Consider the following 27,283-nt stretch of genomic DNA (forward strand, 5'->3'; position numbering starts at 1 on the left):
TTGGACAACCCTGGGGTTCAAATCCAGGACCTTCTTGCTGTGAGGTGACAGCAGTAACCACTGGGCCACCGTGCCGCCCATTAGGCTACAGTGTTGTGGTAGATTGTCAACTATGCAAATGCCTCTCAGTTGACTGTGTGTTAAAGGTATGGTGGATGTTAAAATCAAAAAGTCATGGATTATTGACAATCCCTGGGAAGTGGTGGAAATGGTGAACAGCTTTAAGGGATTCTCTAAAAAGAAGTATTTCTGGTTGGCAGAGAATGAAGCATCCCTCTCCAGGAACACAATTTTTATTTTACAAATGAAGATAAATAATGCGTCAAAAATATGTTTTGATTCTAGTATTTCTAGTGTGGACATCATAAGTCGGCGCATATGCCTTTACGTAAATGCACAGATGGTTAAATGCATATATGCAGAGTGATGTTAAGCAGACCCGTCACGAAGTACAGTCTACAAACGACAGTCTTCACTGTTCCTTTGCAATGTGAGATCATGTGGCCCCTGCACAAAGTGTGTCAAACACGGACTGTGAAACCCTGCAAACTGTCAGTAAGTCTCTGAATAAACAGAACTAAACTTTGTACAGCACTGTATTTAGTAAGAAAAAAAAAGGTGCTTCTAATTCTGAAATCTTGACATATGATTGGATCATAAATCAATATTACACAGAAAATGTATTCTATTTATCTTATATCAAACTAATCTGTACAATCTAAACTCATTTCAACTATATTAGCAGACTATGTGCCATCATGATCTCTGTGTGCACATGTTCATTCCAACCAAACAGTAAACCAGCTGAATTCACTGTTGATCTATAGAGCAACATAATCGCATACAAATAAGCAAAACATGATAAAATACAGAACCTTCCCAGGAAGTCATCTTTATCAGTGTCTTCATCGAACAGCTCAATCTCAAGGTGCTGTCCTGGATGGTCATACACTAGGGCCTGGAGAGACATTGGAAACCACTTCAATACAACCCTAAAAGACACTTAACTGACTGGTGGCACAAGTGGAGCTGCTGATCTCTTCTGTTCAACCTCAGTGGGTTCTAACAAAGGTTTACATCCCCTCTCAGCTAAATAGGCTCTGCACCAATTACACCACCTTGCTGTGGTGTAATTAGCGTGGTGATGACTGATTTGCTGTTGTGCTTCTTGGTCTTAATTAAATTTGCCATGGTGCATGCTAACAACTCAGTGTGTATGCTTGCTAAACAGTACAAGTGTACAAGCTAGCTTTGCAACCTCAAAGGCATCGGTGTCATCTTACATAACACACCATTGTGTCCTCCCTCAATCTCCCTTTACATAGAGTTTTGCAGATGATACGGCTCTGATACTTTTAGTCGACGATGAGACCAGTTATAGAGCTGAGATTAACCGCTTCTGCAACTGGTGTTCATTGATTTTAAACACAAAGAGAACTAAAGAAATGATCATTGACTTCAGAAGAAACTCCACTCTGTCCTCTGTAATTATGAACAATGAAACCACTGAAAGTGTACAAGAGTACAAGTATCCGGGCACTGTTACTGATAGCTAACTGACATGTTGCAAAGGCTCAATAACGTCTCTGCTTTTTAAGGAAACTTGGAAATTTTAATGTGGACAGAATTATGCTGTTTAACAAGAATTTCATTCAGAGCATATTGACCTTTTGTATTCAGTGTTAGGGGGAAGCATTTTCTGTGCAAAACAAGAACAAACTGGACAGGGTTGTTAAACTTGGTGGTAAGATAACTGGGGAGCCAATGTGCAGAATTACGTACATGAGACCAGTATACCATGAATTTAGCTCACAAGATCATAGCAGAACCCCCGCATCCTCTGTGGTCTGAACATGCACTTTTACCTTCAGGGTGAAGGTATAGCATGCCCAAGATGCGGACGAAAAGAGGCATCACATCCTTTGGTCCCATGCAGAATTCGGCTGCTTAACAAGCTCTGATCACATGGTCTGAATTTAGCATTTTCTGGCACTTCCTGAACTTACAATTCACGTCCTTTATTGATTTCTGAAATTATGCTTTTTATGAGGCTTTTCATGATGTTTCTAAACTGCTTATGCTTTATGTTATATTATGTGCTGTCATGTATGGCTGTTGATGTCTTTGATATACTTTTATGCTCTTTGCGTAAAACAAATTCCCATAGGGGCAAAAGCTTTCATTCATTCAAATAGTCCAGTCTTTCCTCACTCCCTCGCCTTACCTCATAAACTTCCTTCCATTTGGGGTGGACGGTTTCGTGGATGACCTTGCTCTGGAACAGCTGGTTCCCAATCCGAATGACTCCATATGGATCTGACTTGCCCTTAATCAACCCCCCAAGGAACTTGTCCTTGCCTAGCAGGTCCTGGGCCTCCTGGAAGTGGATCCGCAGCACACCCTAGAATCAACCAATCACAGGAGTTGGGAATGTAAGAGCATCAATGATGAAAGGGATGAGAATTTTCTCGACCAGTCATTGCAGATGTAAAATTTGACCACATCAATGTATGAACCTATGACTTAATGGTGACATACAAAAAGTTTTTGTTGGGATAATAATACATTTTATTATTCACTTTAAATTTTCTTGTTGCTTGCCACTTTCCACATAGAAGTCTGGGGTCAGTTAAATTGAATGGATGATCTCCAACATAGGGAACTGAACTAAGATCCTCTCAATGGAGAGGATCACCACTTTGCCTGGGGATAACACAAAGCAGTATTTTATCATGCCCCCACCATTTGAGAGCCTGCGCACATAAATGTTAAAGTATGATTGTGTTTATGTATATGGTATATGTGTACGTGTAGATTTGTGTTGAAGTACACATGTCTAAATGTGTGTATGTGTGCCTGCATGTGTGAAAGGCCAGTCTAATTTACCTTGGGTATTGGGCAGCGCAGCTGGGCTAGTTGGGCATCTCCCACCAGTGGGATGGTGATGCGGTTTGGAAGAACCAGGTAGCTGTAGATGATGTCCTGAATGATGTTATCACACAGGCCACTGAGAGAGCAGAGGAGGATGAATAGAAAGAGAGACATTTAAGTTCCTAAACACTGGGCTCACACTGTGTGTTTGATCCTGAAAGTCAGCCACTTTTGTTTTTCCAGCTCAGCTAGAAGGAATAGGGCATCCAATAAATAGTGACCTCCACTTCATGGCCAAAAGTATGTGGACACTCCATCTAAGTAATGGATTTGGTTATTTCAGCCAAACCCATTGCTAAAAGGTGCATCAAATGAATTATGCAGCCCTGCAATTTCCACAGACAGATACTGGTATTAGAATGGATTATACTGAAGAGCTCAGCGACTTTCAACGTGGCACTGTCATATGATGCCACTTTTCCAACAAGTCAGTTTGTCCAATGTCTTCCCTGCTAGATCTGCCCTGGTCAACTGTAAGTTGTTATGGTGAAGTGGAAACATCTCGGAGCAACACCAGCTCAGCTGTGAAGTGGTAGAACACACAAGCTGACAGAACAGGACCACCGAGTGTGAAGCACGTAGTGCGTAAAAACCGCCTGCCCTCCATGCACAATGCAAGTGTCGGCTGGAGTGGTGTAAAGCAAACCGTCGTTGGACTCTGGAGCTGTGAAAGCGCATTCTCTGGAGTGATGAATCATGCTTCACTATCTGGTAGTCTGACAGAACAATCTGGGTTTGATGGATGCCAGGAGAACACTACCTGCCCGAATACATAGTGCCAACTATAAAGATTGGTGCAGGAGGAATAATGATGTGGGGCTGTTTGTCATGGTTTGGGCTAGACCCTTTAGTTCCAGTGAAAATCTTAATGCTATAGCATAAAATGACATGCAGGACAATTGTGTGCTTCCAACTTTGTGGCAACAGTTTAGGGAAGGCTGTTTCAGCATGACAATGCCCCCATGCACAAAGTGAGGTTCATAAAGACATGGTTTGCCAAGTTTTGTGTGGCAGAGTTTGACTGGCCTGCACAGAGCCCTGCCAGGCCTTCTCCCCAACATCAGTGCCCCACCTCACTAATGATCTTGAGACTGAATGGGACGGAATCGACACAGCCATTTTCCAAAATCTAGTGGAAATCTTCTCAGAACAAAAGGCGTCCGGGTAGCATAGCGATCTATTCCGTTGCCTACTAACATGGGGATCCCGGTTCGAATCTCTTGTGTTGCCTCCAGCTTGGTCGGGCGTCCCTACAGACACAATTGGCCATGTCTGCAGGTGGGGAGCCGGAATTGGGTATGTGTCCTGGTCGCTGCACTAGCGCCTCCTCTGTTCGGTTGGGGCAGCTGTTCAGGGGGAAGGGGAAACTGGGGAATAGCGTGATCCTCCCACGCGCTACATCCCCCTGGTGAAACTCCCCACTGTCGGGTGAAAAAAAGTGGTTGGCGACTCCACATGTATCGGGGGAGGCATGTGGTAGTCTGCAGCCCTCCCCGGATTGGCAGAGGGGATGGAGTAGCGACCGGGAAGGCTCGGCAAAGTGGGGTAATTGGCCAGATACAATTAGGGAGAAAAAGAGGGGGGGGAATCTTCCTAGAACAGTGGAGGGTGTTATAGCAGCAAAGGGGGGACCAGCTCCATATTAATGTGCTTGGCTTTGTAATGTGATGTTCAACAAGTACATATGGGTGTGATGTCTGGGTGTCCACATAGCAATGTAGTATACCTTCCAAAGTAGGCAACTAACCAAAGATTCAGTAGCATTGGGATAGTAATTAGGGGTAATCTTCTACCCCGGCTGTCGCTCATATGATGCCCGGCCTTACTCTATATTTAACTATGACCCTATTGCTAAAAGACAATGTAAACATCTGCATCTGGTTATCCCTCTGCTTAAGCCTGGCCTTGGTACATGACATACTGTACACAGGCACACACACAAAGACACACAAACAAAGTATCCCATTCCATTCTCTCCAAGCATTACAAGAAATAGGAATCTGACAAGGGCTTAGCAATACCTTTAAATAAATGGCATCCGTTTCCAACTGGGCTTTGTCAAGGAGCCTTAAAACCTGTGTGTTAGTCTACTGTGTAACACACTGAGCTCATATTAATGTGTGGAATATGAGGAGTGTGTGTGTGTGTGTGTGTGTGTGTGTGTGTGTGTGTGTGTGTGAGAGAGAGAGAAGGTGGGGGGCACTTTCTGATACTTCACCATATTTTCTCTAGAGGGCAGCAGCATTCCCCGCAGAAACATCCCTTCGTGACATTTTGGATGTTTTGGTCACAGCAGCACAGTGTCTCATTAAAAATTGATCTCTGTCCAATCTTACACTCATATTCTCACAAACAGAGCCACGTTTTAGAACGAGAGACTCATTTCCAATCTGTTCACTGCCAAATGTGGAAGTATCTCCTGGTGAGAGTGTGATGGTGGCGTTCTCCCGCCACAATGGATCTCATCATGCCTTTAAAAGGAACTGTTCTGGGATATGGACTTTCTGGGACTTATCTGCACTGAAATGCCAAGTGGTTCACCAATAACGACTTGTGAGACTTTTTCTCTCACTGCATGTGTGTGTGTGTGTGTGTGTGTGCGTGTGTACGTAAACGAGAGAGAAATTTACAAAATGGTAAGGAGCAGACACATTCCAGGAGGAAAACAAACTGGATTCAGGCAAGAGCTTGAATATAGGCACGCAAACACACACACACACACACACACACACACACACACACACACACACACACACACACACACACACACACACAGGAACACAGAGAGGGAAACTACGCACAAACACAAACAGAACTAAGTGACCCAAGGGATTTCATTATTTGGGTGCAAAATGCAAGCCATTGTTGTGACCCTATGGGGACCAGTACACATACAAATACAACATAAACAAAGACACACACACACACACACACATACAGAAAGACAGAGAGACAACACACAGACACACCAACAAAACTTAAAGTGACATGTTTTTTGTGGGTTTGGTGCAAAATGCAAATTGTTGTGGTAACATGAGGACCTACACACACACACACACACACACACACACACACACACACACACACACACACACACACACACACACACACACACACACACACACACATACACACAGAGAAGAAGGTGTGCCAGAGGCAGGGCCCAGGCCAAACACAGACACATTGTCGTGTTGCCCCACAAACAAGTTGGACGAGGTGTGCCACATTTCACAAGGCGGGGCCTCAAAGAAACTGCAGTGTGTTTCTGCAATTAAAACAAACCCAGAACCACCCGGATTGACACACAAATAAGTTAAATAACAACGTAGTTTTGTATCGCGCTTTTCAAGAAACCCAAGGGCACTTTACACTAGATAAGAAAAAAGGGAAAAAAATAATACAAAGCTCAAAAGACCACAGACCATAGGCCTAAGTAAAAAGGTAGGTTTTCAGCAGTCTTTTAAAATTGTCCAAGAAGCAGCATTATGGATCTCTGCTGGAATAGCGTTCCAAAGGGTGGGGGCTGCCACACTAAAGGCGCTATCCCCAAAGGTCCGCAGGCTGGTGTGGGGGATATAAAGCAGGCCCGTGTCTGCGGACCGCAGATTCCGGGATGGAATATAGGGGGGTTGAGGAAGTCTAATAAGTACTGAGGGATATGGGCATGGAGGGATTTATAGGTGAGGAGGAAGATTTTATAAGAAATGCGGGATTTGACCAGGAGCCAGTGAAGGTGGACAAGGGTGGGAGTGATATGTTGCCAGGGCTTGGTACAAATGAGCACCCGGGCAGCTGAATTCTGCACATAGCAAAGCCCTAGAGAGGCTTCAGTAAGTATCCCAGACAGGACTCCATTGCAATAATCCAGATGGGAGGTGATGAAGGCAAGAATGAGGGTTTCTGCCACGGAGTCTGAGAGTAATGGCTGGAGTCTGGAGATGTTTTTGAGGTGAAAGAAAGCAGATTTGGTGACAGATTTCAAATGTGACTGGGAGGAGAGGGTGGAGTCCATAATGACACCAAGGTTGCAAACTTCTGGGGATGGGCAGATGGAGCACCCATCCACATCGAGGAGAAGATGTCCAACCTTCTGATGCAACACCTTGGAAGCCACAACCATGAGCTCAGTCTTATTGGTATTTAGCTTGAGTAGATCTGATGACATCCAGATTTTTATTTGGTGGAGGCAGTTAACAAGGGATTGTGGGGGGAGCTGAGAGGATGGTCAGTGCTGAGATAAAACTGTGTGTCATCAGTGTAGGAATGGAAATTTAAACCATGGTGACGGATGATCTGACCAAGGGGGAGCGTGTAGATGGTAAAGAAGAAGGGTCCAAGCACGGAGCCTTGTGGCACGCCTTGGTTGACTGGGACTAGGGTGGAACTGGAGTCTGTGATGGTGACAAACTGTTTCCTGTTGGTGAGATATGACTGGAACCAGGAGAGCACTACACCAGTGAAGCCTAGGTATTCAGATAAGTGGTTGAGAAGAATGGTGTGGGAAACAGTGTTGAAGGCTGCAGAGAGGTCCAGGAGGATAAGAATACTGATGTGGCCAGAATCAATGAGGAGGTCAAAGCCCAACAACTGCACCAATGAAGGTCTAACAGATCCAAGTAGAAACAGAGCTACTGCACCAAGTCTTCATTATAACCCCCCCCCCCTAATGAGCACACTGACATTGGTCGCTGTGCTGTGTATGTCACGTTGAACAGCGGGAATACACATTAAAGTTGTACTTGTGGAGTTGTGAGCCAAAATGTTATTTTGAAAAGTGACATCTCTTAAAAAAAAAAGATGGGTCAACTTTAAAACTTTCTGAATGTTTCAAGACAGAGTAGTCTACCCTGCTCTTTGGTTGAATTAAATCTAATTCCTTAAACAGAGAGAATCTCCTTTCATCCATTTCAATCTAGACATGCATTCACCAACCCCCCTGCACACATGCTCCCAAACTCACATAGCCATATGGAGGACCTCTGTCGCCATCATTACATTACTATAAATATCAATACTTAGCAGACAAAAATAAAGGGTCACAATCCACTACCAGACCAAATGGTTAATCGTAATAGTTTCGTGAGAAGAGTCTATGAGCCCATGACTGTATATGGATCTGGACAGGGCTTAAGCTGAGCGTCCACTGGGAGCACTGGCATCTCTCTCTCATTATATCCAATGGGAAGGGCATGTCACTCCTGTTGTTTCAATAGAGCAGACATTGCTATTAAATAGATTTTTTCTTTAAAATATTTTAAATAAAATGTTAACACTCTTTTATAAATGTTTATTGGTGTAACTTTAACTGCACTGTTTGCAGACAGCTTAAAGGTTTGATTATTTCAAAGCTCCATCAGTCACTGAGCAAATTAAATTCTAACGTCAATAATAATTTTAAAAAGGCTAAACGGAGAATAAATTATTTAATAAAACGAATGAATATACTACTACTGCAAACCAGGTAAAACCCATAATATTTCCAAATACGAGATGTTATGTTTTTCTTTGACACTTAGCCCACGTCATCCATGCTGATGTTTCACTGGTGTGCTGCGACATAGCTCCCCCCACCCCCTCCTACTCCCCCCAACCCCTGGCGATTGGATCACCCACCAGTGATCTCAAGTAGCCATGACTGGACAATATGAAAATAGAAATTATTTCCCAACCCTAGTGTGTGTGCATGCATTTGAGAGAGAGAGAGAGAGAGAGAGAGAGAGAGAGAGAGAGAGAGAGAGAGAGAGAGAGAGAGAGAGAGAGAGAGAGAGAGAGAGAGAGAGAGAGATACATAAGAATGGAAGTATAGTCCAGAAATGTAGTCAGTTAGTACAGCAAGATCTTAAATTAAAAGTAAAATTGTGTCCAAACGTTGCACTGTGGGGAGTTTTATGAAGAGATGTAATGTTATGCAACTGTCCAATCACAATCTTATTTAAATCTAAGAACCAATTCGCTGAATTCAGCCAGACTTCTTCAAAGCACAAAAAAAAACCAAAACAAAAAACAGAAACAACACAGAATAGAGGGAAATATCTAATTATGGAAACCAAATCCACCTCACATGACAAATCTAGTTGAGTCATTTGAAGGGGGAAGTCCTGGGGTGTGTCATTTATCATTGTACTGTAGCCTTTACTGTGACGCAGACACAACATGTGCACTTTATTGTATGCATGAAAACATGTGTAGTCAGTCTCTCTCTCTCTCTCTCTCTCTTTCTCTCAGCTTTGCTAACATGGCAGGAAGGGTATCTATGCTATCCATCCATCCATTATCCAAACTGCTTATCCTGACTCTCAGGGTCGCAGGGATGCCGGAGCCTATTTCAGTAATCATTGGCGGCAGGCGAGAAGACACTCTGGACAGGCCACCTGGCCATCACAGGGCTATACATACATACATACATACATACATACATACATACATACATACATACATACATACATACATACATACATACATACATCATACATACATACATACAAACATACATACATACATATATATATATACATATATATATATATATAGTATACACACACACGCACACACTATATATATATATAGAGAGAGAGAGAGAGAGAGAGAGAGAGAGAGAGAGAGAGAGAGAGAGAGAGAGAGAGAGAGAGAGAGAGAGAGAGATATTATTATCATCACCAAGTATAGCAAGAATTGTTTGACCTGGCAACCTTATCTGGGAATGATTTAGGTCTCAGTTATGTATATCAAAGGGATATTCTCCAATACCAGTAACCCGATAGTGATGAAAATAAGATAAACAACACTCAGTAGATCAACGATAAAGTGAAAATGTAAGTATCAAAAACCAACTCGCTCTCATTTAAATTTTTAATTTGATTCAGTTTCTGTCAAAAAAAAAAGAAAAAGACAATGATGGTGTCATTTCGCCCTCTCTCCTTCCTCCACACCTGCTTTCTCTATTAGCAAGCTCCAACCCAAGGACATGAGCACACCTGGCCATGTTCAACAATGGGCTCACTCCAGATTACTGCCTGTGTGTGTGTGTGTGCGCACACATCTGTCCATGTGTCTGCCTTTGCACTTGCGGGTGCTGTCATGGCTGTAAGCATGTGGCAGCTCAACACTGCCTCTGGTGGTGAGTTGGCTGGAAACATCATGTTTGTTTACTTGTCACAGAGAAAACCAAATGACAACCTGACGGAAATATCTTTTCCTTCTCTCTCTCGCTTTCTTTCTCTCTCTCTCTCTCTCTCTCTCTCTCTCTCTCTCTCTCTCTCTCTCTCTCTCTCTCTCTCTCTCTCTCTCTCTCTCCTCTCTCTCTCTCTCTCTCTCTCTCTCTCTCCTCTCTCTCTCTCTCTTTAACTCACCAAATGCATTATGAACAAAGTATGAGCACACAAAGACAGAAAATACCCCCTCCCCCTCCCCCCGAAAAAAATCACACACATTGTCTCACAAACATACGGGCATAAGCACTCACAGACGTATACAAACATGCACACAGACACAAAGACACACACAACACATAACACACACAATTACATATATACACGGAAACAACCAAAACCTTACCCAAGCCACACATGCACACACACACACGCACAGAAATGATGACATAGGCATGCACATGCACACAAACAGACACAGACAAAGATAGACAGACACAAATAGACTGACAGAAAGGACAGACAGATAGACACAGATAGACAGACACAGACACAAATAGACTGACAGACAGACAGACACAGATAGGCAAGACAGACTGACAGACAGACAGACAGACAGACAGACAGACACAGTCTGTTACTTGTGATTACTTACTTGACACCTGGGATGTCCAGCATGTTAGTGAGACCTGTCCAGTTGATGTCCAGCATCTGAAAGAGAGAGACAACAAATGAATGAATAAATGAATGAAAGATGATGCTTTAGGTGAGAGAGACAGATATAGACAAGACATATGACAAGAAGGGGCTAAGAAAGCAAAATATGAAGCACTCCTTTAAAATCATCTAAAGACTGTATGTATAACCTGTCTTCAAAATAGATCTCTTTTTGGATCATTTTTATTTTTCAAACACTGCAAATTCTTTAACACTTGTGTATCCACAAAAAGCTTAACAGTGATTTCCATAAAGCCTTTAGGCACAGTTAAGGTTACATTTCCAGGACTGGGTCCAGTTCTCACTTACTCACACACACTCACTGTCTCTCACTCACTCACACTCACTCACACTCACACTCTCACACACACACACACACACACACCACACACACACACACACACACACACACACACACACTTGTATTCCTGAAAAGACCAGTGCAAAATCTCATCCCAAAACCACAGACACAAATCTATCCCCCATGTTGACCTGTTGATTTGTGTACACAACTCAGGGAAACACCAGTTCTCTGGGAGCCGGAGGTCTGCTGAGCGTTTCCTGGCACTGCGCTCCATTTCTGCACATTATGTCCCTCACTGAAACCAGCAGCGGTCAGCAGAACTCAAGCCGGCACACTATGATTATCGATAGCACTGGCTAATTGTCAGACCAGAAAACTATGGACAAGAAATGTATACAGAGGAATTAGCATCTGGGTATCTTTTTGAATGATTTGATTACAGAGGATTTTAATAGCATGAAACAGAAGAAAAACAGGATTGCCTGATTCACTCCACACACATCTAACTGATTTACCGGGGGGGGGGGGCAACTATCACAATGTAAATAATGCACCTCAGTTTTCAGTGGTTTTATCACAACTAAATCTAACAAACTAAACTCACTCACTACATCAATGCTTGCTCATCATCTGCTTTCATGCTAATTATGTTTTTTATGTGCCATTTTCCTGGTAAATGGCCAAATGTGGAGCATTTTAGCATTTATGAAAGCCACTTTATTTGACATTGTATTCTTACAATGAAATCTGTCTTCTGCATTTAACCCATCCTATTGTATAGAAGCAGTGGGCAGCTGCAGCACCCAGGAACCAACTCCAGTTCTTCTTTCCATTGCCTTGCTCAGGGGCACAGCCAGGAGTATTAATCCTAAAATGCATGTCTTTTTGATGGCGAGACGAAACCGGAGCACCCGGAGGAATCCCACGCAGACGCGGGGAGAATACGCAAACTCCACACAGAAATGACCTGGGACGGCCTGGGTTCGAACCCAGGACTTTCTTGCTGTGAGGCAACAGTGCTAACCACCGGGCCACCATGCCACCACGTGTGTGAATACAAGTACTTTCACAATATGGATTTGACGACTGGGTTGTCGTGTTTTACTTCATCGAATAAAGAGAAAAAGTAGGAGGAATATTTATTTTGCCACGAAACTTCTCTTACTGCATAGCAACAGTGACCAAGCATCTCCCCCCTGCACCGCTTTTAACACAGCGCTATCCAAGCGCTCCCCCTCCACCACAGAGGGCTGAACCTCGAGTCATTCATCTTCAAGATGTACTCGAAATTGGCGAATGCCCCCCCCCACACACACACACAATTCCTTTGTTTTCAATTTCAAGCCTTTTGAATCCCACGGATATCATTTTAACTTTAGAGCCCCATCATCAATTTTTTTTATTTCTTTGCCTCCCCTGTAGAGATGTACCAACAGTTCTCAATCAGGTCTTCAGGGACCACCAGCAGTGCTGTTTTCTATCCTGTCAGATGGTAATTGCGTTCACCTGCTGTGCCAGATGTAAAAACACCATGATTAGATGGCTGGAGTACATGGCAAATTAGAAAACCTGCAGTACACGACTACCTAACCTTGAGGGGGATCCTTTCCAGGTCCATGAGCTGCTTCACATCTAAAAGGCAACACCTGATGTACTGTGTCATCTAGAAACTGAATGCAAACTGTGTGTGTGTGTGTGTGTTTGTTTGTTTGTTTTACACCACACACATCATAGTCATCATCTCAGTATTGCCTCTTAGCAACTAAACAGCAAATCTGAAAAAGGGAAAAAGTCCAGCAGTGAACAGGAAAAAAATATAGACAGTCATTGCACAACACCATCGCATGAGACAAAACTACAAAAAAAAAAAAAAACTGGAGAGAGGAAAACAGAGACAGTAGTTGTCATGGTAACCACAGACAGTGCGTTTCACATCAACTGTCCTGACCTGATGTGCTCAAAATACTTTGTTAGTCAGGCAGGTATAGTCAGTATCGAGCATTTATAAAAGTAATTAATGGTCTGAAAGGCTCTGCTCCCTGAATCACAGCATAGCATCTGACACACCCTATCAACAAACACCATGACCCTCTCACCTTCACATTAGATAATCCCGCAAGTAGTGCAGGATTCACAAATCACTACAATCTGGCATGGTGACGCTACTTTAAAAAAAACATGTCAGGTTTTACTTCTAGCAATCTCATTACTTTTCGTTTTGGGTTCAAGACTTTTTAATTTCCTGATTGATGCACATTATAACTATAAAGTCTTGAATCACCACCATAGCAGAACAGTATTTGTACTGTATGAGTATTTACAATACTAGCAGCACCATGTAACGGATGCAGCAGCAGCACTAGTAACAACGGCAGTACTAGGAGCAGAAGTACAGGCAGTGGTAGTAATAGTAGCAGAAGTAGTATGTCTCATTTGAGAGATTAATATGTGGACAGGGTCATTAGCTTGTGTGGCTAGATGAACTTGCTGTTTTCCATGCAAAATCCTCAGCATGCAAACAGGCTGCTGTCATGGCAGCTGAGGGAATATAGACTGAAATACATGTTTCCATTATCATAAGTTGTCCTAACAAAGCACATTTGCTCAAAAACATTTATCTCTTGGCTCATATGGACTAAAATGGAAAATTTCCCTGCATTGACATTATTTTGACAGATATCCTGGTCTGTTACAGATGAGTACTGCTAGCTGCTCAGCAAACGGTAATTCCCCACTCCAATCTACTGTTCAGCAAACGTCAAGTTCTCACTGATTTAAGGATGGCTTCGGGTTTCACACACAGCTAAACAATGAAAGCATTGAGAGGCTGAGGAAATTCGAACAATCAATCCTATTTATGTCCAACTCTGCTGCTTAAAAGAACATTCTCTCAGAAAACGCCTAGGAGAAGTCTGTTCAGAGACAGATTCATCAACTCCGCCTGGTAAGGAAATAGTGTGGTTTGTACAACTGATGCCCCCAATACTCCCATTCATTAAGCAATATTGGTGGCTAACTATTTCTGGTGTTTTCATAGCTACTACTATTATATCAACGAATCACTGAAATAGTAGGTGAAAATAGCAGCAATTATCCTTCGAAATACACCAAGCAAAGTGCAGACTACTCCCAATATACCCCTGATGCTTCTGAGTTAATTTGGTCATCCATCATCTTTAAATTAGTTTAAATATACCCCGAATGATCAACAACTTGCAGCCATATTGCAAAACAGTTGGTCTTCGTGACTGGGCAGAAACTCTCACACAATGCCTTGATACAGTTTTATTATTTGCTGTCACCTCTCAGTTGCATGGGTGCATGACTAATCATACACTATCCATGACTATGGAATACACAAGAGGATTGCCACACCCAAACTGGGAAGAATGTTTCCAAACAAGTCCCTGACCTTATAAGGAGTGTACAGAGTATGCCAGCTGGCAAGGTTACCAACACAGCAGATCACACATGGGCTGATGTAATGTCAACTTTAGATTCAGGAAGACCAAAGAGGTTGCTGAGCAAGGGAAGCTTGCACGTTAGCAGGCTGGAGAAGCGCACCCCCCATGCCACTTTAAAAACCATCTCTGCGCAGGTATCTTCTGCTATCTGAGTCCTCAAAGGACCCACAAATAGAAGAAGATGGTCATCATCGGGCATGATGGACAACCAGCAAGTGAGTGTGTGTGTGTGTGTGTGTGTGTGTGTAAGGAAGTAATAATTCGAGAGAAATTATTGCGTGTGGGTTGTTGCGTTTGGTCGCATGTGTGTGCAAATGTGTGTGTCTGTCCGCAGCTAATCTCACATACTACTGGACCAATCAGCCTGACATTTCTTTTGCACAGTTATGACTGTATGTTGAAGAACCTCGCGCGATTGCGATGATTTAAAACCTTATATAAACGTTTGGTCTTGCTATCGCCACTCTCTCTCCTTCAACCACTCTCTAGCTCGCTCAACCAACGCAGCTCTCCCATCACTGCCTGAGCCAAGTCAACCGTGCGCATGCATGACACATCTACGACTTGGGATAGGGCGGTGGCAGCGTCAAAACATTAAGTATTTGCGTATGAGTCTTGAAAGCAAATGAGAAAGTCGATCGTATTTCACAAGTCAGCAAATCATTCACTGCTGATCTCAGCACAGGAGAACTGGGGGAACACTGGACGAACCTAAAATAATAACCCTCTGTCTTTATTTCCATGATATAATAAAGCTGGGCAGGCAAACCGTTGACGCTCGCGCATACGCGACTCACGACTCAGATCGGGTGGTAACATGTTATTAAAAGAATTCTGATAATCCAAAAAAAATGTGTGTTACAAAAGGAACAACTTCCTCTAGGTTGCAGTCAAAACAGGAAGTGTTGCATGTTCTTGTCGCCGGTCATTTTTATTACGTAGTTTTTTTTTTCTTAGTTTGAGCGCTGTATATTAAAAAAACTTGTTTTTTTTCATATTTCCAGTTCAATCGACTTGGGCATTGTGTAAAAGTCTTATCATGGCAGGAAAGACTGATTTTTCTGTCTCTGTGTGTATTTGTCCGCTGCCAATCTCGCATACTACTGGGCTCGTAATAACTTTTTATGCACAGTTATGACCGTATGATCAAGGACTTCTCATGGTTCTAGTGATGAAAAACCTGTGTTATACCACAATTAAGTGCTAACTCCACAGCTGTTTTTTTTTTTTTTTTTTTGCCTAAATCTGAGCACCTGGGAAGGGGGACGCAAGCAGTGACTCCGTATTTTCCCTTCTTCCGGTAGCCAAAACAAAAAACAAGAAACTTGGTTTGTCGCCAAGTCCGAGCACCAGGAAGGGGATATACGTCTGATGGGGATCTGCGGTCTACTGAGTGCACTCTTCTAGTTTGATACCTGTATCTGGGTTAGATGGGGGGATGACTGTCCATCGGTGCATCGGGGCAAATTGTATGACTGTGCATCGGCGTATTTGGTTCACAGTCTGTCTGGGATGACAATGACTGCAAAGCTAAGGGAAAGGTCAAAATGTCAACAAACAGGAAGGGCTACTTTCAGAAACTTTATAGTTTTTCTTTCTATGGTGGTTTAGTTTTGACAGATGTGCACCTAGTCGTAAATAAACCCACTATATATACTTTTTTTTTCCTAACAATTTGCAGTGACTTTTTCCACCAAGACAATTTTGGAATGAACTTTTCAACAAAGACATCACGAAAAAAAACTTCATTCCTAATCAATTGTTTACACTGTTGTGAAGCAAAACAAAAAATGCAAAGAGATTTCACATGTTCATGTTTAGTTTTCTGTTGTTTAAAACTGATGGAAATTTCAAGCAAGTCTCTCTCTCTCCCCTGACTCAAGGTCAATAAATAGTTTTCATCGATAACTTTTACTCTTCCTTTTTTCGTTACTTTCATCCTACAATGATCTGTCACGTTGTGCATAATGAAACAAATAAGTTTGAGACCACTCTCAGAAGCACCGCTTGATCAAAAACTACACGAAAACTTAAAATTCCCGCAGGTCTGAAAAAGAAACTGTTTGAAAGAAAGTAAAGCTCGCCCTTAGTGTGACCATTTTTTTTCATTTGATGCAGCAGTTGAATGAAGAACAAGCACAGTTTTATTTGACGACCTGTCTCCGGCTGAGACATATGGAGAGACTGGCTGAAAAAAATATAATCTGACAGACTAGGGAGGCTAGCAGCTCTGCCTTTCATTTGTCTCTCCTAATAGTGCAGTGTGTGTGTGTGTGTGGGGGGGGGGGTTGCATGAAAATGACAGTCATATGTACAGTAGAGGGTGTATGTGTGCAGCATCTGTGACCAGGTTTATCCTGTCAGCAAGGAAATGAATGCTTATGTGGATTTGTATATGTGTACCGCTTGTGCATGAGGGAAATACTGCATAGTCACACAGTCATGCATGTGCTCGTCTGTCCAGCATACGGGCCTGTGCACAAGCCGAGTGGAGTAGGCTTTGGACTTCCTGTGGAATGGTTTGCTGTCTGGAGGCAGACAGCTATAGAAAATGATGATGTCATACTGGCCTGTCACAGGAAGACAGTGCCAGGGGGATTTCACAGACAACCCATGAAAGGAAATGGTGTTCAGTTACGAAAGAAACAAGTTTACCTGAGGAGGATAAGAGATTTTTCTGTAAAACGAGTGGATGTTTTGGATGATTTTTCTGAACAGGCAGAAGGGAATGGGCAGGGAGACAAGCATAAGCACACGCACACACACACACACAGAAAACAGTGATGACACCACACTGATTCCATTGATGCACTGTTCGCGCAGTACAAAGACACTTTTCTCTCTTATAGCCTTTCCGGATTCTCATAAACTATCATTATCACAGTGAGGTAAGCCAGTGAATCACAACCATGTGTCTTCCAGAGCCACATGCACACAGATTTTTGGGGTTTTTTTGTTAGTTTTTTTTTTTTTTTTTGGATTCCCCCCCCCCCCCCCCTATCTCCTAAATGTACTTGGCCAATTACCCACTCCCGAGCTGTCCCGGTCGCTGCTCCACCCCCTCTGCTGATCTGGGGAGGGCTGCAGACTACCACATGGCTTCTCCGATACATGTGGAGTCGCCAGCCGCTCCTTTTCACATGACTGTGAGGAGTTTCGCCAGGGGGACGTAGCGCATTGGAGGATCTCGCTATTCCCCCCAGTTCCCCCTCCCTCCCGAACAGGCACCCTGACCGACCAGAAGAGGCGCTAGTGCAGCGACCAGGACACATAGCCACATCCGGCTTCCCACCCACAGACATGGCCAATTGACAATTGTGTCTGTAGGGACGCCCGACCAAGCTGGAGGTAACATGGGGATTCGCACCGGCAAACCTTGTGTTGGTAGGCAACGGAATAGACCGCTACGCTACCCGGACGCCCAGATTTTTCTGTTTTAGCCAGAAAACGCAACAGCGAATTTCACCATCTAGTTCCCTCATGTTTTTAACTGAAATAAGCCAGTGGAGTGATATGTTACAATGAAATGTAGATACGCATGTGGCTCTTAATCCCACATGGATGGACTCGACTCCAACACCCTAGCTTTAGCTCTTTGTCAGGTTTTGTTTTTGTCTAACTACATATGATGCATTTAGCATGGATATTTAACAGCATTAAAGGATTTAGGCATAAAATGAATGAATTCTGATAAAGATTAGAAATAGTTCCAGGAAGTTAACTGAGAAGCTCCACTGGTGCAAGCAGGCATGCGCATCATAGCCGCGGGTGTTACGGGTGCTGCGACAACCGGACTTCCAAAGAAACATGACTCCATCTCCCCCACTTTTTCCTGAGGTAGTCACTGATGAAACAAAACTGAGTTCCCTAGACATGAAAACCTACTGGTCACATTAGATTGATTGAATGGCCATCCAGCCAATCACAGCCATTTGACTAACCCACCAGACCAGGGCAGCATATTCGTGCATTCATGTGGTTTTGGAATAATCCGGAAAATTAGTTCCCTAGAAAAAGTCATCTGAACGCCCCCTCGAGTTGGAACAACAAAATGTTGGTACACGACTGGCCAACTTGTTACGATATATATGCAGAAACATGGTGGATGAAAGTAATAGCGGCAAATGTTAGTTTTTTCTTACTTTCAAGCTGCATATCCGTCACTCACAAGTGCCTAACACCATACTTTTAAGCAAATACAGCAAATAGAGAAGTTTTTATGATTAACATGCGTATGTTCTAAATTAATCATATTTCATGGCTCACCTGATCCGTTTCCTTTGCTCTTCATTGTCACGCAAAAACTGGAAACAGCTATCAACGTGTTGTTTAAACTCCCTGAGCAATAAAATAGAAAACATCTTTGTAGCCTCCATGTTCCACATGGTTTAAAAGCTTCTGAACACACCGAATTCGGAAGAATGACTTCCCAACTCAGGAAATGGGACCACCCAAGGAGCATGTGAATGCATCGTAAATAGTTGCGTGCGTGCATTCAGGAGCAGCGCTTCTTTCACTCACCGCTGGCTGTGATGACACATTAGGGAATAACCCATCAGGGATATTAAACTGCTATTTAAATAGTAAGTAATTTAGAATTTTCTTTTGTAACTTTGTCTTGTTATGTGATGTGTCAGCTAACATTAGTCATTGAACATAAAACGAAATAGGCTATCCTAGTCATCGTGCTAGATACCTCATTCATTCCAAATGTAAGCCAGGTGGCAAACAAACTTACTTAATGTAAGTTCATGGTAACTGACATTATTTAGCTAGATAGCATTTTCACAGCTAGATAGCAAGTTAAAGTCTGAATGCCCCCCTCTTTTGGTGACATCTCTTGCGCCCTCAATTTGCAATGTCTCTTATCTCAACAAGCTGCAAATTACTAGGCTAGCAGTCTGTAGCAGACCAATGTTGGCTAGCTTGATAGTATGTGCTAGCATTAATGATAGTTTGCTAGCGACATCCAATGAGTTTGACATTGTTCAACATTCTCGTTATTTTTTTTTTGTTATGAAAGATACAAGGAAATGCACAAAAGGAAAGGGCAGAAGAAGACTGGCTCCTTTTTCAAGTCAAGTAATCGTGTAAGTGGAGTTCTAGTGACATGGGCTTGCTAGGTCTTTGCTTTGGAAGGAAACAGAAAGCTAATACTGCTTAATACTATGGTATCAGTAAGTTTGTTTGCATATGGTGGTGGTGAAGGAAATGTAGAAATGCGTGGCATTCATTTTGATTTGGCATGTTGTGGAGACTGGAACGGGGGCCAAAGGGGGGGGGGGGGTTGCAGTGCTCATGTCCCACCCTTAGAACCCCCACACTTTAAAAATTGCTGCTCCGCCCTTGCAAGCAGGAGTTAAGTGCTGCGCTCAATGAGTTTAGTGGCTGTTTAAAAGAGGGAGGGCAGGAGGGAAACGTGTTTTCAATTTTTTCATCCAAATTTGCTCAGGTAGTTAAGGATTGACCCTATTTACCTTGAAGTCACAGGCCACTCCTCTAACCCTGAGGCTGCTGCCATCCTAGTCAATGTGTACATTGACTAATGTCAAACACTTTTATTAAGGGAATATATCCAAAATGGATTTGGACTGGTGGCAGAGGCAGACACAGCATCAGATGTCAGTCATCACTCTATTGCATCACTGCACTCCGCAACAGGATCTGGTTTCATTGTGATATTTCCAGTATCAGCTGTCTGCAAAAATAATGGACCCATGTTGGACACACTAGTGTACTGCTGTACCCCATCACCACCACACACACACACACACACACACACACACACACACAGTTCAGAGGGTGGGGCCCTTAACCAACAGGATATTTCCAAAGCTGCCTGCTTCTTCTCCAGCAGTCAGTCATGGTCATCAATTCAAATTCATGCATTTACTGCGATCGTGTGGACCATCATTAACATACTAGGCAATTGAGAGTTATATGTGATGGAAGCAGACACTTGGAATGGCCTGTCCTTTCCTTTTCATAGAGATTATGAATAAAGAGAAAGAACAGAATAAATACAGCAACTGTTGTCTAAAGTCATAAATGTACTCTATGGCTTTATATGCTATAAACCCGTTAGCCCAAAAAAGGCATCTCAAGCTGAATCTCTTTTTCATATAGGCTTTCTCTGTACCTGAATAGCTGACACTTGTGTAACCTACTGTTACTGACAAAGATATTGACTGAGAATTCGATTTTGGGCATGATTGCACATGACTTCTTACGGGTCCATCTTTATTTATTGAAATTAACTTTTGAATAAGGCAGCAGAAATGCCATATAAAACACAGTATATTATGAATGAAAGAAATGAAAACTACTTTATTCGACATTGTATTCTTACAACAAATTGTATTCTTACAATGAATGTGTTCTCTGCATTTAACCCATCCTATCGTATGAGAGCAGTGGGCAGCTGCAGCACCCGGGGACCAACTGCAGTTCTTCTTTCCATTGCCTTGGTCACAGACAGGAGTATTAAACCCAACATGCATGTCTTTTTTCATGGTGGGAGGAAACCCATGCAGACATGGGGAGAACATACAAACTCCACACAGAAAGGACCTGGGATGGCCTGGGGTTCGAACCCAGGACCTTCTTGTTGTGAGGCAACAGTGCTAACCACTAGGCCACCGTGTCGTAATCAGTCATATATCTCGAGACCCAGCAATTCATTTTGGTCCACTGTATTGGACACAGCATTTTCGCTCATATCTCTCATACTATAAAGGCCACTGTATTCAGTCCTGTCATAGCAGACTGCTATGGTATTCATAGCAGACTGCTATGAATTAAAGTTTTTTTTTCTATGAATTAAAGTTTTTATATAAATATATATATATATATCAACACAGATACAGGAAAAAAGATACAGGAGATGTATCTGTGTTGATATTCCGCTCCTCATTAGTTGAGCACTTATAACACCATTGACGGTTTCAGAAAAAAAAACCGCTATATGTATACATATATATATACTATATATTAAGATAGATGTAAGAAAAAAACTTTAATTCATAGCAGGATGCTATGAATACCATAGCAGACTGCTATGAATTAAAATTTCTTAGCAGAGAACGTATATATATAAACATTCTGCAAAATAATCCACCCCCTCACTTCTGCCTAGGAGCCTCATGAACACAAGAAATGATTGACAGCAAGTAGGGCCCAATAGAGATGCTGACTTTTGAAGAACTCTCTTGATTGGCTGATAATGAGTAGTTGGAGAGAAAAATTTCTGTCTCCGTTTACAGCATCTAGGGTGGCCACAGAGATCATACCCCCCCCCCCCTTGGTGCATCTATTTACTTGATAGCTGTTGGGATGTAGAAAGAGTTTTTGTTTTTTGCTTTTTTTCCCCCTTTTACCCCCCAATTGTACCCGTCCAATCACCCCACTCTTCCAAGCTGTCCCGGTCACTGTTCCACCCCTTCTGCTGATCCGGGGAGGGCTGCAGACTACCACATACCTCCTCCAATAAATGTGGAGTCGCCAGTCACTTCTTTTCACCTGACAGTGAGGAATTTCCCCAGGGGTACGTAGCGTGTGGGAGGATCACACAATCCCCCCCCCGAACAGGCGCCCCCAACTGACCAGAGGAGGCGCTAGTGCAGCGACCAGGACACATACCTACATCCGGCTTCCCACCTGCAGACATGGCCAGTTGTGTCTGTAGGGACGCCCTACCAAGCCAGAGGTAACACGGGTATTCGAACCAGCCATCCCTGTGTTGGTAGGCAACAGAATAGACCACCACGCTACCCGAACGCCCCAGGGATGTAGAAAGAGTTTGACAAATATGAAAAGTGTTCTAAATTAAAAACGTTGACATAGCCACTTTAAATGCTGATTGGTTGAATAAGTACAAGCAGGCCCACCAGTATTACATCATAGGTTGGACATGTCTCTAAGCAGTGATTTATTCAAGAATAATAAAAGATGTTCATTTGATCTGACAGGAATATTCAGCTCTACAGCATGTGAACATATCATTCCAGATAGGTTCACAACACAAACGGATTCAGATCCGCTTCAAGCAATGAACTGCATATGATTTCTCAATATGCAAGATTATAGACCAGCTGTCTTTCTGAGTTTTCCCTTGGTTCTATGTACTGAACTGGAACCCCTATCCCTGGCAGTGTTAGCGCCATGCTCTATCAATTTAGTGCCACCAGACAAAAAGACCTTAGGAGGAAGCCGTCTCACTCCATGTGGCCAGAGGGAAATTATACATCACCGTCAGACAGACATTCAGTCACAACTGATTTCAACAGTTAAAGATTCTGTCATCTGTAAAACACGTTGTGACGACACTCAGTGCCCCTGTTTGATCATTTAAACTGACCACAAAGTTAAAAATAAATATGACTAAGTCCAATACATGGAAAACAAGGAGGAAAAACTAACGATGGTCATCTGACGTTAACAGCGCTGAAGTAAATTCCTCCGAATGTGTTTTAACCCTGTGGTCTGACCTGGGTTTCGGCGTATGGCAACACAACGCCTGAGGTGCAGCTCAAATGAAATCCCCAGCAAGACGGAGGGGAGATAATAATATGACTTGAAAGACAAGCTATTCTAGAGCAGGGCGCCTTCCCTTGAGGCAATGAGTGACTACTGGAAAGCTTTCTGGCTGCAAACATGAATTAGCAAACTATGTGCAACGAAAAACTTCATGAGAGACAATTAGTCTTATCCCTCCTGACAACTTTTATTCAACAAGGGAAGGTTTGTTTAGCTTGCATGCTTTTTCAGCAAAGGTTCTGCTTCACATTCATACAGACATTCAAGCCCGAGAGCTGCCCAGTACAACCACATCTTCCAGTGTTGCCCACTGGCAGCTGCTCAATGCTTTTTCCCCTCTCAGCTCAGTGTTATTCATTGTATTCTACACATGATAATAAAGTTGAGCTTGAAAAAAAAAACAGATTTGTCAATTTACCAGAAGAAAAAGCTTCTGATGGGGGGCGTCCGGATAGCATAGCAGTCTATTCCATTGCCTACAAACACGGGTATCCCCAGTTTGAATCCCCGTGTTACCTCCGGCTTGGTCGGGCATCCCTACAGACACAATTGGCCGTGTCTGCAGGTGGGAAGCCAGATGTAAGTGTATCCTGGTTGCTGCACTAGCACCTCCTCTGGTCAGTCGGGGTACCTGTTCAGGGGGGAGGGGGAACTTGGGGGGAATAGCGTGATCCTCCCACGCGCTATGTCCCCCTGGTGAAATGCCTCACTGTCAGGTGAAAAGAAGCAACTGGCGACTCCACATGTATTGGAGGAGGCATGTGGTAGTCTACAGCCCTTCCCCGGATCAGCAGAGGGGGTGGAGCAGCGACCAGGACGGGTCGGAAGAGTGGGGTATTTGGCCGGATACAACTGGGGAGAAAAGGAGGGGGGCGGCTGAAAAAAAGAGTCTGCTATCATAGTACTAGTCTTATGTTTTATCATGATTTGGGACCAAAACACGTTTTAAATGGAAGAGAGGGAGAGTATCCCATTAGTTTAAGAGGCTTTTAACTCTTTTTCATGGAAATTCTCCATCTCCTGAGGGAACCAGCATCAATTCCTCAATCTGAGGTGCAGGAAGGAAGACATTAAGGGTAAAAGGAATGGACTGATAAAGAGATGCAAGGGATGTAAGGCTGTGTAAGAGCATCTCAAACAGTAAACAGAACCTCTGTTGGGTTTTATTTTATTGTTAGAAACCAAAATGCATATTTATTTTTCTTTCCTTGCCCAGTACGTTCCCACATACTAAGAATTTGACCTGATGTGATTTTCGCTGTGGCAACTGCTGGACAATAGTGTAGCAAAACAGACTCTATAGCTATGCACCGTGTGCAGAAACTGGCATGAGATGTTAACAAAAATACAAGGAACACTATCTTATCGTTGCACAAGAGAAATGGCAAATTTACAATCCAAGTGCCAACATGAAATGGTGGCACTTTGCTATGCAAGATACACACTATATAGTGTTCATATTGAAATAATTTGCTGAGCAGTAAATACTGTGATTTAGCTGAATGATGTAAGCTGGAGCTGAGCTCAGGCATATCATCCTGTCTCAGCGCTCAAGCAGTTTCTAGTCACATGTGCACGTGTTCATTCTGATTGGTCAGGAGTTTCAGTGATGTAAGTGTTGCCAACCAGTTGCTATGTACTGCCTTCACAGAGACCTTACGGGCCTTTTGGAACAGTACCGCCCTCTTTTTTAGCCTCACATCACTGACATGTAACATGGAGCATCAGGAGACAAATTATGAAAGTCTTTTTTATATATTATTTTCTATATTATGTTTTTCTACATTATTTGTACATTCTATGTATATTTTCTTGTTTGTTTGCTCTTGTTGTTCTTGTATTGTATATCAACTAAGTTGTGTGTTTATTTCTTTCTTTTTTTGTACTATTTTAGTATCCTAGGATGCCTAACAACATCAGCCAAAGGGACTGCTGATGGAAACTAGCCTCTTAGCTAACTCAGGTACATTTACATGTTTCGAATGTTGATTAATGTACACTGTCCCTTCCCAAATAAAGTAAAGTAAAAAAAATTTTTTTTAAAAAGTGAGAACTCTTCGCTCCTCTTGAGCTACAAACTATCTTTATTATCAGCTGTATATTGCTGTAAACCATGGTTTACAACAATTTTTTTTATTTTCAAAATTATACTTTGTTGTCTGTGACCCATTTAAAACAGAAACATAAAAAGAAAAAGTTTCACTCTTGAGTTTATTGGAATTATATACTTTAATGATGTACCCTCATCTCTTATTGGCACATTTTCACTAAAGTGCTACAATCCTCCTCTTGGATTCAAGAGACCTGCATGTAATTTCCACAAATGCACCTTGAAATTATAAATGATCTGCAGATTTTAAAAAGGGTTTCTTTTAAGGGTGTTTATAAAGCCGTTCAGTCAACGTTATTGCCAGCTTCATCGCAACACAAAACACAAATGTATGATAGAGTTGATCAACCTTGGTCAACTGCCAGTATCAGCGACCCATATCAAATCACTCATTGGCACTTTCAATAGAATCACTAACCCCAAAACTAAAGTAACACATTTGCTGAAGCCATTTAATAAAGATTCAGTTCAGATCAACGACGCACTCATTACTAAATTCAACTGATAAATCCACATCGGTAAAATACTCTTGCTGAATCCAACTCACAACTCTAAAACAACCTGATTTCTATTGGGAATGTGACCTCCCAGTCTGCTAAACATCTACCAAGTCTATCAATTCTACCGCTCCCCCAAATATCCATCCACGAATGAACCAAATCAATCAGCCAAACATCTACAAGTGAACCAAACCATAGTAAGGCAGGGGCTGTTGATGCCCAAGCAACTGACACCTTTAAATGTAAGGACTGCTGCAAAATGCACTTCCTTGAGTCCCAAGGCCACATTGAGGCTTTAGGGGCCTTTGGTGAGAAATCTCTGCTGTTTCCATCTGAATGTGAACATGAGGAGGCAGTACTGTAGAGGTGTGTGTGTGTGTGTGTGTGTGTGTGTGTGTGTGTGTGTGTGTGTGTGTGTGTGTGTGTGTGTGTGTGTGTGTGTGTGTGTGTGTGTAAAGGTCACTGTACTCACAGGTTTCTTGAGGAAGAAGACAGAGAGGGCTCCAACCAGAGGCATGTCTCCCAGCAGTGGCTCCATCACCACCCTCATCACTCCATGAAGCTGACCAGAACAAAAAAAAAAGAAGAAGAGGAAAAAACGGCATTAGGAAGCAGATCACCCAGCTTATCGGTCGACCATTTTCAAAAGCCTGTTATTGTTGTAGGTATGATGACTTTCTTCACTATCATCAACCTTTAAAAAGTTAATGAACGCTTTAAGACACTTTAAAAGGTACTTTTGAGAGCGAAAGCATAACAGAATGATAGGACTGGCTGCTAGTAAGCAAACAAATAATCTGAACCATATGCACATGTCCCTGCAGGTATAACTACATTCTTATCAGTGCATATTAACCTTTAGCAGAGACATATCAATTATTTGCATATATCCTGTAAAATACTCTTGAAATTAGCAAACAATTTCATATTTTCATAAACAGATTTGGGTAACACTTTAATATGGGGAACATAAAAAAACGTAATTACTAGTGAATTAGTAATGATCAAGATGTCACTTTAGTATGGGGAACATATTCTAAGTAACAAAAACTTAATTTAGAGTAATTTAACACTATTAACACTTGTAGTTTTGTGTTTTGTTATGTAAGAACAGACCATATTCATTAAGTGTTAGTAAGGGAGAATAACTCTTCTTGTGGTACTACCACCTTATAAAGTCCATACTAAGCAAAGCATATTGAGATGGTACTACTAATAAGCAATAATTCTGAGGTTATAGAGGGAAAACTCATAGTTAATGGCTTACTGGTTGTATAATAAGGCCATGCAGAATAAGGCATTAATGAGTACGTAATAATGACCAATTAAGAGCCAATATGTTGCTAATTTGCATGCTAATAAGCACCTAATTAATGGTGACTACGTTCCCCACACTAAAGTGTGACCCAGATTTGGTTTAATATCACATGTATCTGCTACATTAGAACTTAAAAACAAAATCTATTTGTGTTTCAAATTGCCATGGAAGTCTCTAATCTAATTTTAATTAGATTTTAGTTAAACTTCTTTTTTTTCCTTTTTTTTTTGCTGTTGTCTTTTAGTTAGTGTCTAAC

At 42.4% G+C, this 27,283-nt stretch overlaps 1 protein-coding gene across 4 annotated transcripts in view; it reads right to left on the reverse strand.

Annotated features, from left to right (window-relative positions):
- LOC130123505 (extended synaptotagmin-2-like) overlaps positions 1 to 27,283 on the reverse strand; it is an 88,543-nt gene that overhangs the window by 21,316 nt on the left and 39,944 nt on the right. For all 4 annotated transcript variants that reach the window (XM_056292690.1, XM_056292688.1, XM_056292689.1 and 1 more), the window contains exons 7-11: positions 26,182 to 26,271; positions 10,735 to 10,790; positions 2,887 to 3,007; positions 2,225 to 2,401; positions 876 to 958 (exon numbers count right to left, since the gene is read on the reverse strand). In XM_056292690.1, the coding sequence (XP_056148665.1) occupies positions 876 to 958; positions 2,225 to 2,401; positions 2,887 to 3,007; positions 10,735 to 10,790; positions 26,182 to 26,271 (527 nt within the window). The remainder of the gene's footprint in view (positions 1 to 875; positions 959 to 2,224; positions 2,402 to 2,886; positions 3,008 to 10,734; positions 10,791 to 26,181; positions 26,272 to 27,283) is intronic.

Source organism: Lampris incognitus, chromosome 14, assembly GCF_029633865.1.
Source record: "Lampris incognitus isolate fLamInc1 chromosome 14, fLamInc1.hap2, whole genome shotgun sequence".
Lineage (NCBI taxonomy): Eukaryota > Metazoa > Chordata > Actinopteri > Lampriformes > Lampridae > Lampris > Lampris incognitus.